Source organism: Micromys minutus, assembly GCF_963924665.1.
Source record: "Micromys minutus genome assembly, chromosome: 22".
NCBI classification, from domain to species: domain Eukaryota; kingdom Metazoa; phylum Chordata; class Mammalia; order Rodentia; family Muridae; genus Micromys; species Micromys minutus.
The window spans coordinates 13,036,322-13,055,613 of record NC_137957.1 but is presented as its reverse complement, the minus strand read 5'-3'; the positions used below and the strand labels follow the sequence as shown (position 1 = coordinate 13,055,613).

General features: G+C 43.3%; 1 protein-coding gene across 2 annotated transcripts in view; it reads right to left on the bottom strand.

The window, feature by feature from the left end:
• Positions 1-230: 230 nt before the first annotated feature.
• TBK1 (TANK binding kinase 1) overlaps positions 231-19,292 on the bottom strand; it is a 33,230-nt gene continuing 14,168 nt past the window's right edge. For both annotated transcript variants that reach the window (XM_080935527.1, XM_080935528.1), the window contains 15 exons: positions 16,378-16,488; positions 14,213-14,392; positions 12,105-12,301; positions 11,042-11,100; positions 10,692-10,783; positions 8,590-8,691; positions 7,349-7,427; positions 5,207-5,328; positions 5,040-5,116; positions 4,366-4,405; positions 3,792-3,893; positions 3,583-3,679; positions 2,933-3,039; positions 2,670-2,741; positions 231-962 (listed from right to left, as the gene is read on the bottom strand). In XM_080935527.1, the coding sequence (XP_080791653.1) occupies positions 911-962; positions 2,670-2,741; positions 2,933-3,039; positions 3,583-3,679; positions 3,792-3,893; positions 4,366-4,405; positions 5,040-5,116; positions 5,207-5,328; positions 7,349-7,427; positions 8,590-8,691; positions 10,692-10,783; positions 11,042-11,100; positions 12,105-12,301; positions 14,213-14,392; positions 16,378-16,488 (1,489 nt within the window). In that variant the 3' untranslated portion in view covers positions 231-910. The remainder of the gene's footprint in view (positions 963-2,669; positions 2,742-2,932; positions 3,040-3,582; positions 3,680-3,791; positions 3,894-4,365; positions 4,406-5,039; positions 5,117-5,206; positions 5,329-7,348; positions 7,428-8,589; positions 8,692-10,691; positions 10,784-11,041; positions 11,101-12,104; positions 12,302-14,212; positions 14,393-16,377; positions 16,489-19,292) is intronic.

Genomic DNA, 19,292 nt, shown 5'->3' with positions numbered 1-19,292 from the left:
CATGAAGCATGTATTGTGTTACTCTGGTTATAAGAATCTAATATTCTGACAACAATTTCCCATCACAAGACTGGCTCAGTGGTAAGACGTGGTTTGTTGTGAGAGGTGGTTTGTTGTGAGAGGTGGCTCAGTGGTGGGAACAATCATTTCCTTGATTGAAATACAGTAACAGACCATTTTGTATCTCTAACTACAGATACAAAAGCACACAAGCTTATTACATTAAAATTGAGAAATTTATTTTTTCATGAAATAGGTAGAATTTTTCATGAAAGAGCAGAATTAAAATACAGAAATATACATCTTGTGACAATTGAAATGATACTAGGATCTGAATGACAATTACACATTTATGACCAAAGGAAAAATGAACAGTTTAAACAATGAATTCACTTTAAAGTTTTTGCTCAGTAATTCACCTGAAATTAAACATACAAGGAAAACAGATTTGGGCACCGCGTCAAATGAGATAATGCCACTTGATCCCTGTCAGAGAAACCGACCATACAAAACCGTGGTGCGGTTCCCGTCACAAAGCCCTGTGTCTCCTCCACTCACAACTGTGTCAACTATCAGTCCTTTCAAAATTCTAAGGATGCCAATTCAAAAAATACTTTCATTAGGCACCAAGCAAAAAATTTCTCCAGCCTCATGTGAAGAACTAGGGAGAGCACCTCAAAGCATGGCTGGTCTCATGGCTTTCTACAGCTCACTGAGGTCAATCTGTCTTGTTTACTTACAGCAGCCAAAAATTCATATATATATATATGTATTTACAAACTGTACATATTTACATGACCTCATCAAATACTGAATTGTAGAAATAAGAACACCATTCATAAATGTGTTCACTTCGTGCCATGGTGTTATCTTCTTGTGCAAACTAGAACTTCCCAGACTCCCTAGGAAGCTAAAGACAGTCCACATTCCGGAGGCCACCATCCATTGTTAAAGACCCAAACCTAGAACACAAATGAGAAGGAAGATAATCTTAGCAGATGCACTCTCCAGGTTCCCCTATTCAGTCTTTGGGACTGAATGCAGGGCCCTCATGCATGCTGGGATAGAACCCCATCAATGAGCTATAGCCCAGTTCTTGACATCCCAAACACTCTAGAGAATTACAGAATAGATTTCAGAAGAATGGTTCATTACCACCATGACCACCACCACCATTATTAGCCTCCTCCTCCTCTTCCCCCTCCTCCTCAGGCACATAGTTAGAGGTCAGAGGACTACTTTGTGGAGTCAGTTTTCATCTTGTACCTTAATGTGGGCTTTGGGTACTAAAGTCAGGCCAGCAGACTTGCAGAGCAAGAGCCTTATCTGCTGCACTCCTTGCAGGCCAAGGAACAGTTATTTTTAAAGGATTTAACCAGCTGTGATTTGCTCTACTTCTTACTGAAAAGTGGTATTATTATATGAAACATGTTCCCAAGCTTTAAAACAAAAACAAAACCCCTGATTGGGGATGGAGTGTGGCTCATCGGTTAAGGCACTGGCTGTACTTGGCAGGACCCAGAGTAGGTCACCAGCACTGGCATGCTGGCTCATAACCATCTCTAACTCCAGTTCCGGGGAATCCAATCCCTTTTCTTGCCTCTGTACCACGCACTCATGTGGAGGCATGAGACAAGTTGTACTTATAGTGCAGGTGTATTAAGACACTGAATAAAATTATTTTCAGCTCATGTGTGTAAGAGAAACAGAGGTAAGTGCTGGGCTTGTATTTGGGCCCCATCTCTACATTTTGTTATCTGAAAAAATCCTGCCATCTCAAAACATTTCTGATTCTGTACATCTTACACATATTTGTGTGGAGGGATAGGGGAGGGGCCACAAAAATTAGTGCATCAAGAGGCTTCTGAATGTACAGCAACCAAAGCTGCAAAGGTGCTCTGGCAGCCAGCACTGCGGGACAGACTTTACCGCATCCCTGCTGCTGCTGAGCCCAGTGTGTGCCACAAACCACGAGCGCTGTCTACAGGGATGGTTCAGGTCTGAGATGGTTACATCATGAGCTGCACAGGTTTTGCTGAAAATGCAGGTTTCTGCTCTGAGTTCAATCATGGAGGACATTTTCTCACTGCCCCTCAGCATGGAAGTATGAAGTCAGTGTTTTCGCTGGATCCTGCTGTGCTGTTAGGATGAACAAGCTCATTCCTTAGATGTAACGCTGTTTTCCTCTTTGTAAGCGAAAGGTGTGCAGAGGGCTCTGTATGCTGCTCAGTACCAGTCAGAGCACTGGCGTCTTACAGGCAACTCTAAGCCCCCGAATTGGAGAAATCATGTGAAGACGGTCTTCACACAGATCAAATAAGCAAGCCATTCTACTTGAATGTCAAGCTATTTGTAGTGAAGCATGCCTTTAATTGCAACACTTGGGAAGGCAGAGGCAGGCAGGTCTCTGTGAGTTCAAAGCCAGCCTGGTTTACAGAATGAGTTCCAGGACAGCCAGGGCCACAGAGTGAGACCCTGTCAAAGCCAAAACAGTAACAACCAAATCAATGCTAAAGGCTATCCTAAGTTCCCCAGCATTCGGAGGGAGGCGTAGGGCTGAGGCTTCCCTTGCCTTTCATTCCTGCACCTTCTGAACAGACAAAGAGTGGCAGGCAGAGCTGGGACTGACCCCGCCGCATGTAACATCCCCAGGCAGCCGCAGCACTCACCTTTCTAGAATATGATTGTTCTCGGCCAGCTCCTTAACCACGCCTTCCATCTCCTCCTTTAACTTCTTCATGCTAGGTGTGCACGCAAAGAGAAACACACAACTCTGGTCAAGGTCTTAGAATAATGTTCACACTGTTTGTTTTATAATTCAACTTGCCCATGCAACAACAGTAAGCACAGTAGACATGAAGGATTCTGAAAAATAAGATTTCAGAGCAAAAGGAAAGCATGTGGCACCGTTCTAGCTTCGCAGCAGCCTTACCCGAGAGTCATCTCCACTAAGGTGTTGGAGCTGGGGTAGATGGGGGCCATGGCGTGCTTGGCTCCACTGGAGGCTGCAAGCATTTTCTGAGGCAGGGTTTCTTGTAACTACAACATAGAGCAAGTGTGTCACCAGACAAGACATATACTACCAATCAAGGCCCAACTGACTGCTTCAGGAAGGCCATGGGCTTGCCCAGCAGCCACTTCACAGGAAATGTGGGACACACTGTTCTCTCTAGGTGGATGCTTAACCACTGACCTACAGCCCCAGTCCTGCTTTAAATTCCTGTTTCAAAACTGTCAATGGAAAATACTGAAGTCAATACTCTTTAAAACAATTTTTCTTACAAACAATAAAAAGATGAATTATCAGGTGTTTTTAATTGTCCAGTGGGTGACGGGCCAGTGAAATGGCCCAGCAGTGTGGGCACCTACTGCCAAGCCTGCTGATCTGAGCGCTATCCTGGAGCTCATGTGGTGTGGGAGATAATAAGGTCCTGAAAGCCGTCCCCTGGCACGCACGTGTGCACACAAGTCCATAGATGCGTGAGTGTCACTGCGGAGGACCTGTACAGGGCACATGGAGGGCCTGCACGCCCAGCAGCCCTCCCAGTGCAGAGCCCGCTCCCATCCTCTTGAGGGCTGTACCTCATTAGTGTAGTCTTGATACTTGGACACTTCCTCTTCGATATCTAAACACTGATTAGTTAGCGATAACAGCTGTTTCCTAAGATGAAGCATCTTTCTGAAAACCAATGAGAGTCTATTAACAAACAGCCTCCCAGAGACCCTCAGTTAAAATACACAGTGCTCTACTGCACAGACACGCACCCATCACACTACCCACAGCTACGTACCTCATCCACTCTTCCGACTTATCTTTAAATGCCTCATACTTTCTAACGCATTCATCTGTAAAGTGGCTCATTGCTTTTGTTGCATGGTAATACAGTTTTTGTCTGCAAATTAGAAATAACCAGAGGATTTAATATAGCCTATTTCTACCTCCAATTAAAAACATTTCAGATATATAAAATTCATGTTTTTATGATTATTATGGATTTGCGATATTAAGAAACCAGAGCTGGAGCTAACTAAGGGCAGTCGTATACCATGCGACACGGGTGCAGTGTGCTCCTAACTGCTGAGTCAAATACTTATTGGCTAAGTTAGCTAAGGTGGTTGTGCGGGCCTCATAGGACTCCTCTCGCTGCCCCTGCAAGCACAGCTGAGTGAACAGAACAAGGTCCTCCTCCTGCCTTAGTAATCCAAGGGACCAGACGAGTGCACCCTCAGTGCGTACCCAGAGTGAAAACCTCCAAGAGGCAGGGCTACATCACGTTGTTACTGCAATTAATCTTAACTTAAGAAGTACAGATATTTAAAAAAAAATGTTCAGCAAGAAGAATCTTAACTCAACTGCACACTTACTTATCAAATTTGTGGATCTGCTCTTCATTATAAGCTAGTCCTGCAAACGGGAAGAAGCAGACTCTGTTAGTGCACAGTTGAGCATCACATGCCATTATTCTCTCCTTTGAGATTACTGCTTTAAAAAGCCTAAGACTTTGAAGTGGCTGTGACAGGTTTGGGACCCACTAGCTATGTATGGACTGTTGATGCTTTCATTTGGTCAGTATAAAGTTATTTAAAAATAAAAATTAATTGTCAACATTTAAGTCGGGATCTTTTTAATAAAGCTTGTATCTCTAGTTTTTCTGTTTTTTATTTTAAAATTAATCCCAGCACTCAAGAGGCAGAGGCAGGTGGATCTTGGTGAGTTTAAGATTAGTCTGTGTACTGAGCAAATTCTGGGACAACCAGGCTACACAAAGAAACTGTCACAAAACGAAAACCCACCTACAAACCAAACCAAACTAGAAGGGCAGCCTGGGTGCCAGGCCTGCTGACCTCAGTGTCCTTGGGCCCACCAGCCATCCCCATGTGCTGCTGGCCTAGCCTCCAGAAGAGCCAGGGCTCATGACCTTAACTTTAGACATGACAATAACGTAGTACATTCAACCAAGCGTAGCCACACATTAGGCACAGCAATGTCCTAACACTAACGGTGGCGCAGCAGATGAGCAGGCACAAGCGAGACTTACTGCGTTCTGCTTTGTCTTTTTTAAACTGACAGTAAATCTCTGTGATGCAATTCAACAGGACTTGTAATTTCTCTACACTAGTTAAGGAAGAAAAACCTCAGTTAGTTACTGGAATTGATGCAACAAAGAACAACGACAGGCACAGATTTCCCACGGCAGAAACCTACTTCCTGTCTCTGGGATGCGTGCCTTCCTGATGTGCCCAGGTGTCAGCCAGCAATCCCCCAGGAGACAACCTGCAGTTGATGTCCTGAAGACTGCTTTCTATTGTTCCCTGAGAGCTGGAAAGCTAAATACAACAAAGGGTTAGCTCAGAATGCCAGTCAGAACAACGCATTAGCTCCAAAAGCCCAATCAGAGACAATTATCCAGAGGCTTGTTCTAATTGTCTCTGGACACTATCAGGGGCCTCTAGGCCATTCTTGATGTTCAGGCACCCAACCCTTTTTATTACTGGTTTTTGTTTGTTTGTAGTGGGACTTGTGATGTACTATTTTAAAATTAGAAATTAGAATTTCTATGCTAGGCACTAACTTAAGCAAATGAGCTACATCTCCTGCCCTTGTTTCTGACTTTTAAACCCTTAGCCCTAAAACTTTCCCCCCCAATGTTTTAAATATAACGTAAAGTGTGTAAACGTTTCATGGGAACCCACTTATAACCTGTGATGCATTCTGACATTTTCTAATCTGAGAAACGCTGCCGGCTACAAGGCACTAAGTGCCATAACCTGTTACTCACCCATGACTCACCCTCTGGAAAATCACTGCTGTAGATCTAAAGCTACAGAAAGAACAACTAGAGACTGGCCGGACACAGGAGGGGTGCAGGCTGCTACTGAGTTCCCTGTTTGTGTGCAGCACAGGCAGAGTAGAGGACAGCCTTGGGTGTCACTCCTCTGGTGGCCTCACTATTTTTAAGAAACGTGGCTAGAGTCACCAAACGGGCTAAGCAGTGGGCAGTATTAGGAGCTCCTTCTCTAGCCCCAGGATCACAAATGTGCACCGTACCACACTGGCTCTGGGAGAGTGAGCTCAGATCCTTCCAACCAATCTACCCAAGCCCTAGGCCTCATTTCCTTAATTAAAAAAAAAAAAAAAAGCAAAAAACTTTTAATTACATTTTCTTTCTTTATGTGGATATGTGTGGGTGAGCACGTGCCACAGCGTATGTGTGGTGATCAGACACTTTATGGAGTTGGTCTCCTTTTGTCAGGAGGATTCTGGGAATCCGCTCAGGGTCTTAGGTTTGGCAACAAGTGCCTTTACCACCAGGCTGTCTGTGCGCCCTTCTTTACATTTTAATTTAACGGCCATTTTATGAATTCCTTAAATGCTACAAAGAACTAATAAAGGCCTCATGATGTTTGGAGAGATGGCTCAGTGGTTAAGAGCACTGACTGCTCTTTCAGAGGTCCTGAGTTCAAATCCCAGCACCCACATCAGGTGCTCACAACCATCTGTAACTGCAGCTCCAGGGGGATTCAAGGCATGGACAACTGTGCACACAGGTGCATAGCAACACATACACAGAATTTAAAAACAGTCTACGTCTTTATGTATGGAGCCCACCTGCAGTCTCTGGGTAAAGAAAGGCAGCCCAGGAGTAAAGGTCAACTTTTCCGGTAGTAACTGTGCTCTTCTGCTTAGTGAGTCATCCTCAGACGCCTCCTAGTTCATGTTTAGCAAACTGTGTCCTTACTGCCTTTTTAGTTATAGAGACAATTCCCGGCCTGAGAATGCCAAGTCCTTTTCTTTTTTTACTTGTTACTTAAGGATTTGCAGTTATTTCTAAGCAAGTGTAAACACCTACATTTGACTGCATGGTAAAGAACCACACTATGAACATCCACAACAGCACTGAGAATTAAAGACAAAGCAAACAAAAAAGGCAGAAAATGTAGGTGGAGGTAGAAGCAAAAAGATGCACATGTGTGTTGAAAATACAGAAAGCATTTGGAAATAGGATAAAGAACTGTATGGCTGAAATGGGGTGAGTGTTTGTGTGTGTGTATGTGTGCAACTAAGAATATATTTATAGAATATAAATATACAGAATATAAGACCATATTACATAATAAGATCCAGTTATATGTGTTACATATATCTAACATATATATATACACATATACATACATACATACATATATATTATAAAATAAGAGGTAACCCTATAGTCACATATACAGTCTCTAAGAAAGAGAAAAGGCGACTCTTTTCTCTGGAGCTTAGACCCGCTCAGGTGTCCACTGGCTCTCGGCAGCAGAGGAGCAGACCACGGCCTGTGGCCGCCATGGCCCCAGTACTCACTCTCAGCAGCTTGGTGTGTATGTCTGAAATCTCACCCAGCTCTGCGGCTTCCAGGTTGACCTTCATCAACTTCTCATATCTGTTTAAAAGTACAACACCAGGAAACAGGTGGATGAGCGCAGCAAATGCAGGGTTTTTTACCTGCATTTATGAGGTTTATGAAGTGAATTTTATCATCATGATCATTTACGAAAAATGTATCCAAGGTTCTATATGCTAAGAGATTCTAAGAGACCTTTGCTGCCTTCCTGAAGAAGGAATTTCCCACAGTGCTCCCCTCCATCTGTGGGTTTGTTTTAGGTGGCTGCAGGTGTGGTCTAATGAAGTCACACATTCCTAGGGCAGGCTGCCCCTGCCGTACGGATCCACACTGCACATGCACACACTCCAGTCAACAGCAGTGACCTCAGCCATGGGATGAACTGCCAAGGAGCAGGAGGCTGGGGATGTGTGCGCTGAGATCACCACCATACAGGGGCAGATTAGGATAGATACACAGGCAAGGTGACTTCACTCACACTGCTGCCTGCAGACTGGTGAAACTCAGCTTGTGTGTGCACATTACTTTAAATGTAAACGTCACTTATACACACTGACTACATCTACTACATTTCCCTGCAGAATAAACAGTGCATTCTAAAAGGCCATCTAAATTATCACTGTTACAAAATACAGTCTTAAAGACGAGAAAATAAGAACCAATTAAAAGCCATTGCTAAAATTCTGTAACTTTTTAAAAACTTATTAACATTGTGTGTGAATGCCGCAGTGTCCACGCGGAGGTCAGAGTAAAATGTGGCGATGCTATTCTCCTTCTGATGTACGTGGGCTCCGGAGCCAGCACCAGGGCCACACGCTTGTGCAGTAAACACCCTTTACCCACTCACACATCCTACTGGCCCCAAAAGATGTTCTTCCTAAAATTCCAAAAATATTACCAGAGCACTATTCCAGAGCTGCTTCTGACATTCCCTTTCCTGTTCAGCTCTGTCTCCCAGGACAGACAAGAGGCGGTCCCCCTCCACTGCCTAGTCACAAAGAGAAGGTGGAAAATGCCAACCAGATGTCAGACTAACTCCTTATGAGAAACCTGCTATTCTCCCCTGTGAGATGAAGCAGCCACTAAGCCAGAGCTGCTCCGTGAACGCCCTCTGCACGTAGTGTCCCACGTGTCAACGGTAATTAGAACAGAAACTCAGCTGAGCATTTACACAGTTCCCGGCAGGGCGCTGCCCACTCACACTTTCACAGTCTTCTCAATGTTTCTGATGCAAAAATCCAGTGTGATCACAACTTCTGTCTTCTTGTGAACAGTCTCGTTGTAATCATCTTTAACTAGTTCACTGAAAAGCAATGAAGGCCCCTTAGTCCAAGGGCTGCTTAAGGGCAGCCGTCTATTTTAAACACACTTCGTACATTTTAAATGTGACATCAGTGCCAGGCAGTACCCTAGCCGGCTTGTTACCCTCTTGCAGTGGGCTGAAGAAAAGGAAAAACAATATATGACTCTTCCATATCTGGGCATTTACACTTCACAGACTATCACTAGTGATTAGGTTGTAGTTTAGAAACCCAAGGCATTAAAATCACAGTAAGGACCAAACACTGTCCCGAGACATTTATGCCATTATGTAATTTTGCTACTTATGGCACGTGATCTCTGATAGAGGACGACACAGTCCGCACGTAGTGAGGAGGCTTCAACTACAACAGCAGTCAGCAGACAAGGCCCAGAGTCTGCTTTTCTATGGCCTATGAATTATTTTTAGAGAGATTAAAAATAAAAGATAAAGAGAACATCACACGTGGGTAATAAAGCCTAACACACCCAGGAATCCTCTAAAAGAAAATCTGACACGGTGGGTCACATGAAAAGCTTTTTAAAACTTAAACTATAATAAATAAAAAGAAAAGCCACTGACCCACACTGAGCAGTGACAGAAAAGAAAAACCAGATGCCATTTGTACTTCAGACACACGCCATGCCGCATTACAAAGCTGCCCCCAGCACAGAGCAGCAGCAGCCTGTGACCACACAAACGCTGTGTGCTTTATTTGACACAAAGCTAGCCTCAGGAAAGAAACCTAAAAAATTCAGAGCCAGCTGATGTAGCAAAATGCCTGTTGTCCTGGCACCTGGGAGGTGGAGGCAAGAGGATCATGAATCTGGGACCAGTCGGGGCCACATGGTAAGTGAGCCAGCAGCTCAAAACCAAGAGCCAGGAATAGGAATGATCCAAGACACATACACAACCGTGCAAGGATGAATGGTGTAAGCACATGTGGACTGTCACAAGCAACAGCAATGAGCTGAGTGCAGGAAAGCACACCCTGGTGCCTTGTGCATCAAGGCCACACACTGCATGTCTGCGGGATGCACAGTCAATAAATGATGTGCACAGCCACAGCACAGCAACTGAGGGAAGGGTGCAGGGGTGGGGGTGGGGAAGGAGGCCAGGAGTCAACCACCACCTTTCTTCAGAAGGGTTTTTCTCTGAGACCTGGGTCTTTCAGAGTAGGCTGGTTGGCCGGCCTGTCTCTGCTTTCTCTGCGGTGGGATTATAAACCTATGCCACTGTGACCCCATTTCCTTTGTTAAAAACAAATGTACAGGTTCTGAGGATGGAAATCAAATCTTCATCCTTGCAAGCACTTTACCTTCTACGCTGTATCTCCAATCTAATTCTTGTATTTCCTAAGGTAATTATCAGGAGGAGAATATTTCATTAGGTCAATCTTCTGTTTTTTGAATATCTATATTAAATGATTAGCAAGAATTTTTAGACTGCTGGTCAAGATGAGTATATACTTGTAGGTAAGCTTCTAGGTACATGAAATGTTTAAAATAGGCAAATCTGTGCAGAGATGGTGTATTAGTGATGTGCAAGGGTTGCAGGTATGGGAGTGAAAGCCACTGGGCACAGGACTTCTGAAGTGACAGATGGTCTGATCTCAGTGGGGCTGGTTGCCATCACCCTGTCCCACACTGTACATTTTAAATGGGTGAATTATATAGTTGTGAATTATAGCTCAATGTTCTGTTAAAAAGGAGTGTGTGTGCAAAGGTAGGAAGTGGAGGGTATAGTCCCAAGAAAACTGTCTTTAATATGTCAATGAAAAGTCTTCCAAGATAGCAAATGAGCAACTGCCGAGGTCTAAAAGAACTGTACGCTTCACAGAGCTGTTCGGGTCTACAATTCACAGTCTGTCCTGTACGTCTCTCGGTAACTGTAGGAAGCCAGCTTTGAAAAGTGAGAGGCCAGCGGGCCGAGCTGGGACCGTGCCCGGCCCGGTTCACTGAGTCGGGGAAAGAACACTTATTGGGCTGTGGTTTGTTACTTACATCAGCCACCGCACCCCCTTTCGCATTAATTCTTGGTAGAGCAGCAGGGTACTGGCAGTTCTACAGGCGTAGCACACAACCCCCGTCACTGCCTAGTGAGAGACAAAGTTAGGAATTGCTGCTAACAGAGGACAAGGTAAGAGAAAGACTGCCAGTTATGCAGAGAGAGCCGTAATAAACATTTCCATCGTTAACAGTACATAAACATGTTTTGATGAAGGGCATTTCCTCTTGAGTTCAGTAAAGGAAACGAGCATGTAAAACAACTTGGAATGGGTAATACTTTAAAACACCGTTTTCTAAGTCACACATCGCTTACCGCGCCTACTGAAAACTATGAAAACACTAACCTTGGCCATACTGGCGTCCCCATCCAGATCATAACGCGGATGTATTTTAGGTAGGGAAACTAAAACAGGAAGCAGAAGATGCAGAATTAGAAATACAAATGTTTTAAACAATTATTCTTTATATGACAAGGAGATTGTCTAAATTACTCAAGTGTGGGGCAGTTCTCCCAGTCCTCTCCATAGCTTAGAGAAGAGAAGGTGAGGGAGATGCTGGGCGGCTGGGCCAGAACACTTGACCTGCAGTTGTGAGGCCCGAGCTCAGACCCAGCACCAGTTCGAAAGGTGAAAAACAAGTCCAGTTGTGTGTGTGTGTGTGCGCGCGCGCGCGCACACACACACACACACACACACACACACACACACACACACACACACACACACACACACACACGACCCCCATCAGCTTAAGACAATAATGCTCATTCCCTAGTCAGTCATTTAAATGCTCATGTACACACATGACGTAGTACAATGTAGAAGCCAGAGACAACGTCATGGAACTGGCTCGCTCCTTCCACCTTCTCCCTTCACAGGGTTCTGGGATTGAACTCAGGTACCAGGCTTCCATGATGCCATCTCAACAGCCTCACTTTCTTATAAAATATATTTAATACAATGAAATCCATACTTCTCTTCCAAACCAATCTTAATATTAAAGTCTCAAATGGTTACAAAACTCGGCTAAACAAAATTTAAATAATTTCAAAGACGGAGATCCACTTTTTCTTACTCTGAAGAATGTCAGAATGTCCTATGCATACTGGTTAGAGCAAATATTTGCTCAAAGTTATGACGGGAATGCTATTTTGGGAGTTATCAAAACACTAAAGAAGTTACAATAAAACACATCAAACCATCATTTCACAAAACAAAATATTGAAGTAAAATTGAAGAAAAATTTTGAGGCTTTTCACTTTTGTAATCTTTATCTAATATAAAATTTCAACATTTATAGAAAGTTTTACATTAAAACCAGTGTCAGGTTTATAGAAAGCATCAGTTTTACAATGACATATGTTTGTTTTTTAATGACCACTTAAAATGTGACAAAAAGACAGCGTACTTTTTTCATATCTCAGTCCTACAGAACTGAGTTGTTCCCGGCTTGTGACAAAGATAGGATTTTCCTCTGTGGTTTTAGGGAAATGCTGGGCTAGTCTTCCATGTTCTAGGACCAAGCGTCGTCCTTCATAGATGAGTTCTTGATTTGAAGAAATAATTTTGGTTTGTTTATAGACCAGTTCATGGAACACAGTGGCTCTGTGAGGGAAGTTTAAGAAAAGATGGTAAGAGTGTGGGTACAGTTAGACGGAAACTAGGGCCCAGCAACCACTCACCTGAACAACCTGCCTTCTTAAAAAGGACACCAACATGCGCTGCACAGGAATTCCACACAACCCAAGCCCATCTTTATGTTGAAGACCACACGGCTTATACATACAAAGAGCCAAGAGTAGGGCTTAAAACACAACTGCTAGACTTTTGTTAAATACACTGAGAAGTATCCCAAATGAGGTTTAGAGGAGAAGGTAAATTCTCCCTGAATAGATGTGACAGAAGCAAAGAAAGCCAGGGACGAGATGTGGCCTGCACCTCAAGCTATTTCTTCACTGGCTGGCTTGGACGGCTAATTAAGGCCAAGTAGATGCCCAGCATGTAACAATGGCATCATCTGACTCTGCTACAAAGACCCAATGACAAAAATCACCTAATGTTATGTTGGTATCGCTGGACTTGTATTTATCTTGTACTGGATCTAATGATCAGATTACTATTATCTAAATAAAACTATGCTCCTTTTCTTTTCTGACTAGTTTTTTGTGCTCATATTGAAATCAGGGCTCCTGCATGCTAAAATGACACTTTCCAGAGTTGGCTACACCTCAACCCCCTTTATGAATTTCAAAACAAAACAACATTTTTTAAAATGTATTTTCTTGAACATGTATAGGTGTTTTGCCTACATGTATGTCTGATACACTGAGAGAGGCTAGATGCCATCAAATCCCCTGGATTAAGAGTTATAGACAGGGCTGGTGAGATGGCTCAGCAGTTAAGAGCAGTGGTTGCTCTTTCAGAGGTTCTGAGTTCAATTCCCAGCAACCACATGGTTGATCATCTTGGGCCTGTGGATGTATATGCAGCAGTGCATTCATACATTAAATAAATTTTTAAAAAAAGGAGTTATAGACAACGGTGAGCTACCATGTGGGTGCTGAGAACCACCTGTGTCCTCCTTAATGTTCCTGAGCTCTGAGCCAACTCTCCAGACTCCTGTCCATGACTTTTATGACACATCAAAATTGTTATTTAAATTCTGTCAAACAGAGTAAGTCAAAGAATGAATCTGATTCTTTCTTTACCTTCCTTCCTTCCATTCGTTCATTCTTTCATTTGGGGGTGTTGTTTTTTGAGACCAATCTTACCATATAATGCATTGGCTGGTCTGGAACTCTATGTAGACCAGGCTGGCTTTGAACTTATGTCCTCCTGCCCCATCTTCCAAGTAGTAGGATTACTAACTGCATCATGCAGTCGTAAGAAATAACGCAGAGATGCCTATCCCCTCCTCCCAGTTTCCCTCAGTGATAGCACCTCGTCACATAGTAAACTGTCACCACTAAATATATTTACTTCAATACAATCCTCTAACCGTTTCCCTAGTTTTACATGCAGGTGTACCTGTAGTCATGAGCAGTGTTATTACATGAGAGTTGATAAAATTCCATGGTATGTTTTCATTTATGCAAAACAAATATTGAATATTTTTTTCAATATCCATAAAGTGTTTTATGCTAACTATATGAATAGACTAAACTAGATTTAGAACTCCACTCTATTTAAGACTTAGGCCACACCTTCAATAAAATAGTTCATTTTTATCAGTGCATGGCACTTACAGAAGTCATAGAGTCAGCTCTGTCAAACCTGCAGTTCCTGTACAAAGTAACTTTCCTATGAAGTTAAGAAAATTAATCCTTTTTATTCCCAATAGGGACCAGGACTTTACTAAGTACTTAAACTCAGTTCTACTAGTGAGACAGGGGTGCTACTTGTGAAGGTAAGGCATTTTTTCTACTTGTTTTCCTAGTTTAGGAGATGTTTATTACATTCTGGAAGCACAGGTTAATTACACAATCATGGACAGGACAAGAACACGGAGCCACTTACGTGTTATAGCTATGGATATAAATCTTAAGCGCTGTCATGTGTTGTAGCGAGAAAACATGGATCACCATTCGGTGAAGTACATCACTAGTCTCTGCAAAGAACTGGTCAAAGCCCCAGCACTTCTCCTGGTCAGCTTCAAGTATGTTTGCAAGAACTGGGGTAAGCAGTGTCTGAAGACCCCTAAAATAGTATTTCAAAAAATGATTTGAAGAGAGAGTATCACAGCACAAAGTCACATCTACAGAAAAAACCCACAAATCAAAGGTGGTGTGAGTAAGGACAGCCCACAGGCTCAGAGATCCGAACGCTTGGCCGCCATGGACTGGCATTCTCTGAGAGAACTAGAAGGTGTTGCTTATAAGAGTTGCCTTGGTCATGCTGTCTCTTCATAGCAATAAAGCACTGACTAGACAACTGTTATTATTTTTATAGGCTGTATATCTTTCATCTAAAATGTTTGGAACCACAAATGTCTGAGCTTTAGATTTTTTTGGGGTATTTGTACATATGAGATTATCAGGGGGTTTGGATCCAGGCTCAAGGACATAATTTGTTTCACACATTCATAATATACATGGCTGAAAGGATCTCAGTCTTTTAGTGAGTCCACACCCTGACTGCACATGTGTGCATGTGTGGAATCTTCTCCTTCTGAGGCCAACTCTCCAGAGCGAGGCTCCTCTCCGTGGGTGGCACACGGGAGCCGTGGGTGGCACCCGGGATGGGATGGCTGATTTGCTCCTTCTTTCTCAGGTCGCTACATTCTCACTAGTAGTTTTCACTGCTCTCTTGACTTAAAGTTTTACTATTTAACACAAACAAAAATTACAAAAAGCGCCTTTTGAGATCTGTAATTTTGATGAAAGATTTCTATGCTAAAAGCTGTGGTGAATGAAGTTTTTGTCTCTCTAGAACTAAGCTCATGGTGAGACCACTGACTCAGTGATACAGTAATTAACTCGCACAAGATACATCCCTGCTGAGCCTGTCTACTAGGTTCCCTGAGGGCCCTAAGAGCAACAGTTCCTAAATCAAATACAGCACAAGCCACTGTAACTGTAAAGTCCTGCTCTCCAACATAACACTTCTTTTGGCAAATCTACTTATATAACATAAGTTTACTTCAGAAAATATTTCCTAAAAAAGTAAAAATAAAACTGAGGGGAGTGTTACTATTATTTTTTCCCCTTGGGGAAGGGAAGGAGGGGACTGAAACAGGGTCTTGTTCTGTATTTAGGCTACTCTGAAACCTACTAGGTAGCCCAGTCTGGCCTTAAACCCACGGTGATCTTCCCGCTTCTGCATCCCAAATCCTGGGGCTATAGGCATGAAATACCACCTGGCTTTCTAGTTTGTTTTGTGACTCAGAGCTCTGGCTACCCTAGAACTGTGTATCGCAGGCTAGCCTTGAACTTGTGGTGCTCCTTCTGCTCCCTGAGTGCTGAGATTATAGGTATATTACCACTGTGCCCTGCTACTTTTAAGTTGATATTAATCAATTCTTTCTTTGTGATAATTTGACAATATAATTCTTAAGAGTTCTGGTCTCGAACTCACAGAGATCCTCCTGCCTCTGCCTCCCATGGGATTAAAAGTTTGAGTCAAGTGTGCTGGGATAAAATGCTTATTTTGTATTCTTTGAATAAAATGATTTTTTTTTAAGTTAAGGAGAATATTAAACTTGGTAGTGCTTGTTTTTTTTTATAAGTTCAGTTTTGTAGTCCATCAGTATAAAGTGATCAGTGTGATTCCTACATTGGGAAGAATTTCAAAACGCGAGAAGCAATCTGAAGAACACATGCCCAAAGCTCAGAATCACACCAAGTGCAAATTATCACATGATTCAACTTAATCAAAACAAAAGTAAACTAGAAAGCCAGCAGTGATGGTCCAAGCCTGTCACTCCAGCATGAGGGGGGTAAAGGCAGGAGAATTATCAGTCGGGGTAACATACTGAGTTCAAGGCTAGCCTGGGCTACACAGCATAACATACTGAGTTCAAGGCTAGCCTGGGCTACACAGCAAGACCCTGACTCAAAAAGCAAAACTGATAGAAACAACAAACAAACCAGCCCTGGAAATATTCTTAAATATTTACATGTTTATGATTTTTACGATACAATGTTTAACCTCAAGGTGCCAAAGGTTACGAGTTAGGTACTTACTGAGAAAGACTACAAGAAAGAGGCATGTCCCCACTCCAGTCAATTGGTCCGTTTTCTGCTTTCTGTACCCCAGATATTGCCCCAGAAGGCTTTCCAGTGATTATTTTATACCTTAGGAGGAACAACAGCAGAATGAGGTAAGGAAGAGTTTCAGTACAGCTCTTCACAGCCTGCAAGTTTCCCCCACTTGCACCTGCAATCACTTAGTAGAGCCCTTTGATTCTGACCGAGGCGGGACAGCAGTGTGCGGATACCGTTTAGTCAGTTACTTTTCATTTGGGAGCCCACTGTGCCTGATGTTCACAACAAAATTATTTTTCCGCCTGAGAAAACGGGGCAAACATAAAAACGCTATGTCACTGAGCCTGTCTAGACGATAAAAAGCACCTCATCCAGTCAAGCGGACTATAAGGTCACTGCAAAATGAGCCATCCAATTATTTTTTTAAAGAAGCGAGAGATAAAACTATACATAGCAGTGTCAGAAAAATCCTCCACATCGCCAGGACGTACACACACGTAGGAAACATGCTCTACGACTGTCCAGGCTGGTGAGTGTGATGTAGAACAGATGTGCGGAAGCCAGCTGGCCGGGACACCAGGCCTCCGGTCTCACACCGGGTCTTGCTGTAAGATTACCTGTACCCGCACAAATGCATTTGGTGCCAGTAGATAGTGTCTGACATCGGCCAAGGCCAGTGTTTCTTTCTGGTCATTTTTAGTCCACCAGCTAAACAAATGTGCTCTGAGCAAATCAATGTGCTTTTTTAAAACCAAAGCCAACCAGTAACCCAACTGTGACAGACAGATTGCTGCTTCCTCCACAGAGGTGGCTATAGTTTCTGCACCAAGAAATGTTTTAAAATAAAGAAATCGTGAAAAAGAAGGTGTACGCATCCTTGCTGGGTCCAGTTATAGAGGAATAAATGGAGATGTGGGGTTAGCGCACAGACAGAAGTGAGGAGGATTAATGGCAGCATCGCTGTGCTGTGCAGATTCTTCACAAGTTTAATCTCTATAGACTTTCCATGTGAACCTTAATCATGCTAATGAGCAACATGGCTGCAATGGTTGAGCCCACCACTCTCCAGGATGGTCAAACAGCATGGCTAATGACACCGCACCACAAACATCTACTAGCAGTCCTTGCACAGAGGTGAGTGTCTGTGCAAATGAAGACATTCCAGTAATGTGTGCACAGAGTGATCACAGTCATCAGGTGGCCCGTGAGTCATGTTTCCTTTCTTACTAGTAACACACGCTCTCATCCATTTTTAGAGCAGCGTAAGTTGTCACTGCTTTAAAACGTATCTATGAAGACAGAAGTGTGTGCCTGGCGGGTACAGCTTATATTTAATGAGGAAACAAAGGGGGGCTTGGCCTCTGCCAAGGAGGAGGCTTACTAAATGAAAAGAACTCGGTTGTAATGCAGGCTCAGGCTGACACTGCTCCTCTTAGTGCAATCAGTGCTGTACACAGTGCAGACAGTGGCTCACTAGCACACGTGCAAATGCTCACGCTTTAGGGAAAGCCAGTGGACCATCTGAACTTGTTCTGCGTCCTCAAATGATGTTAAAACAATGTTTCTTCATCAGTTTTCTGGGACGAAGGAAAAGGCTGAGTTTTAAGTCCTATGCTCTGGGGAACTGGTATGGTGGGTATGTGGACGAGTCCCACACTCGGGAAGCTGTGGCCGAATTGCTCTGTCAGTTTCTCTTAAAATGAAATGAAGCACAGTGTGCCAGGTAGTTTTGGTCACCTTGACACAAACCTAGACATATCTGGGAGGAGGAAATCTTAGTAGAGAAAATGCCTCCCGGAAAGATGTCTATAGGAAATTCTGTAAGGCACTTTCTTAATTAATAACTACTAAGAAGGGGCCTAGCCCCCTGGGGTGGTGTCAACCCTAGGCAGGTGGTCCTGAATGGTTAAAGCAGGCTGAGGGGAGCAGGCCAGTAAGCAGCACCCCTCCATGGCCTCTGCATCAGCTCCCCCTTCCCATTCCTGCCCTGACTTCCCTGAATGGTGGACTCTCCGTAAGATGAAATGAGCCCTTTCCTCCTAAAGTTGCTTCTGGTCATAATGTTTGTCACAGCAGCAGAGACCCGAGCACAGTGCTCAGATGAATCACACAAGAAACTTAACTCCACCCGTTTTATCTCTTCCTTGATTTGTTTGTTTGTTTACTATTAACGTTATGGGACTGGAGAGATGGCTCAGCAGTTAAGAACACTGCCTCATCTTGCACAAGACTTGGGTTCAGTTCCCTGCACCAACACAACAGTTCACAAGCATCTGTAACTTCAGTTTCAGGCAATCTTTTGGCTTCTTCAGGCACCAGGTACACAGGCATACACACAGGAAAACACCTATACACATAAATTATACACACAAAAACATTTTTAAATGTATAGTGGGCTGGAGAGATGGCTCAGAGGTTACGAGCACTGACTGCTCTTCCAGAGGTCCTGAGTTCAATTCCCAGCAACCACATGGTGGCTCACAACCATCTGTAATGGCATCTGATGCCCTCTTCTGTGTGTCTGAGGACAGTGACACAGTGTACTCATATATAAAATAAGTAAATCTTTTAAAATGTATACTATACTACACTATTGAAATAGATCATCTCTGGGTGGAGTCTGCAACAGGGAAAAAAAATTACGTTCAAAATGCCATTTTAAAAATGGTCAGTCCATTCAGTGGAGAGGAAGAATTGAATGTCCCTGGTCCTATTCTCTACAGAAATATATACTGTTATTTTTTGTGTTTCAGGTGCATGGAGAAAAAGTGGCAAGTACAACAAGCAGAAGAAAGAAGTGAACTGTGCTGAAGTGGATACATACAATGAGGAACCCAAGACGGCACAGTTGTCACACTTGGATTTGAAAATCTATGCTAACGTTCTTACAAGGC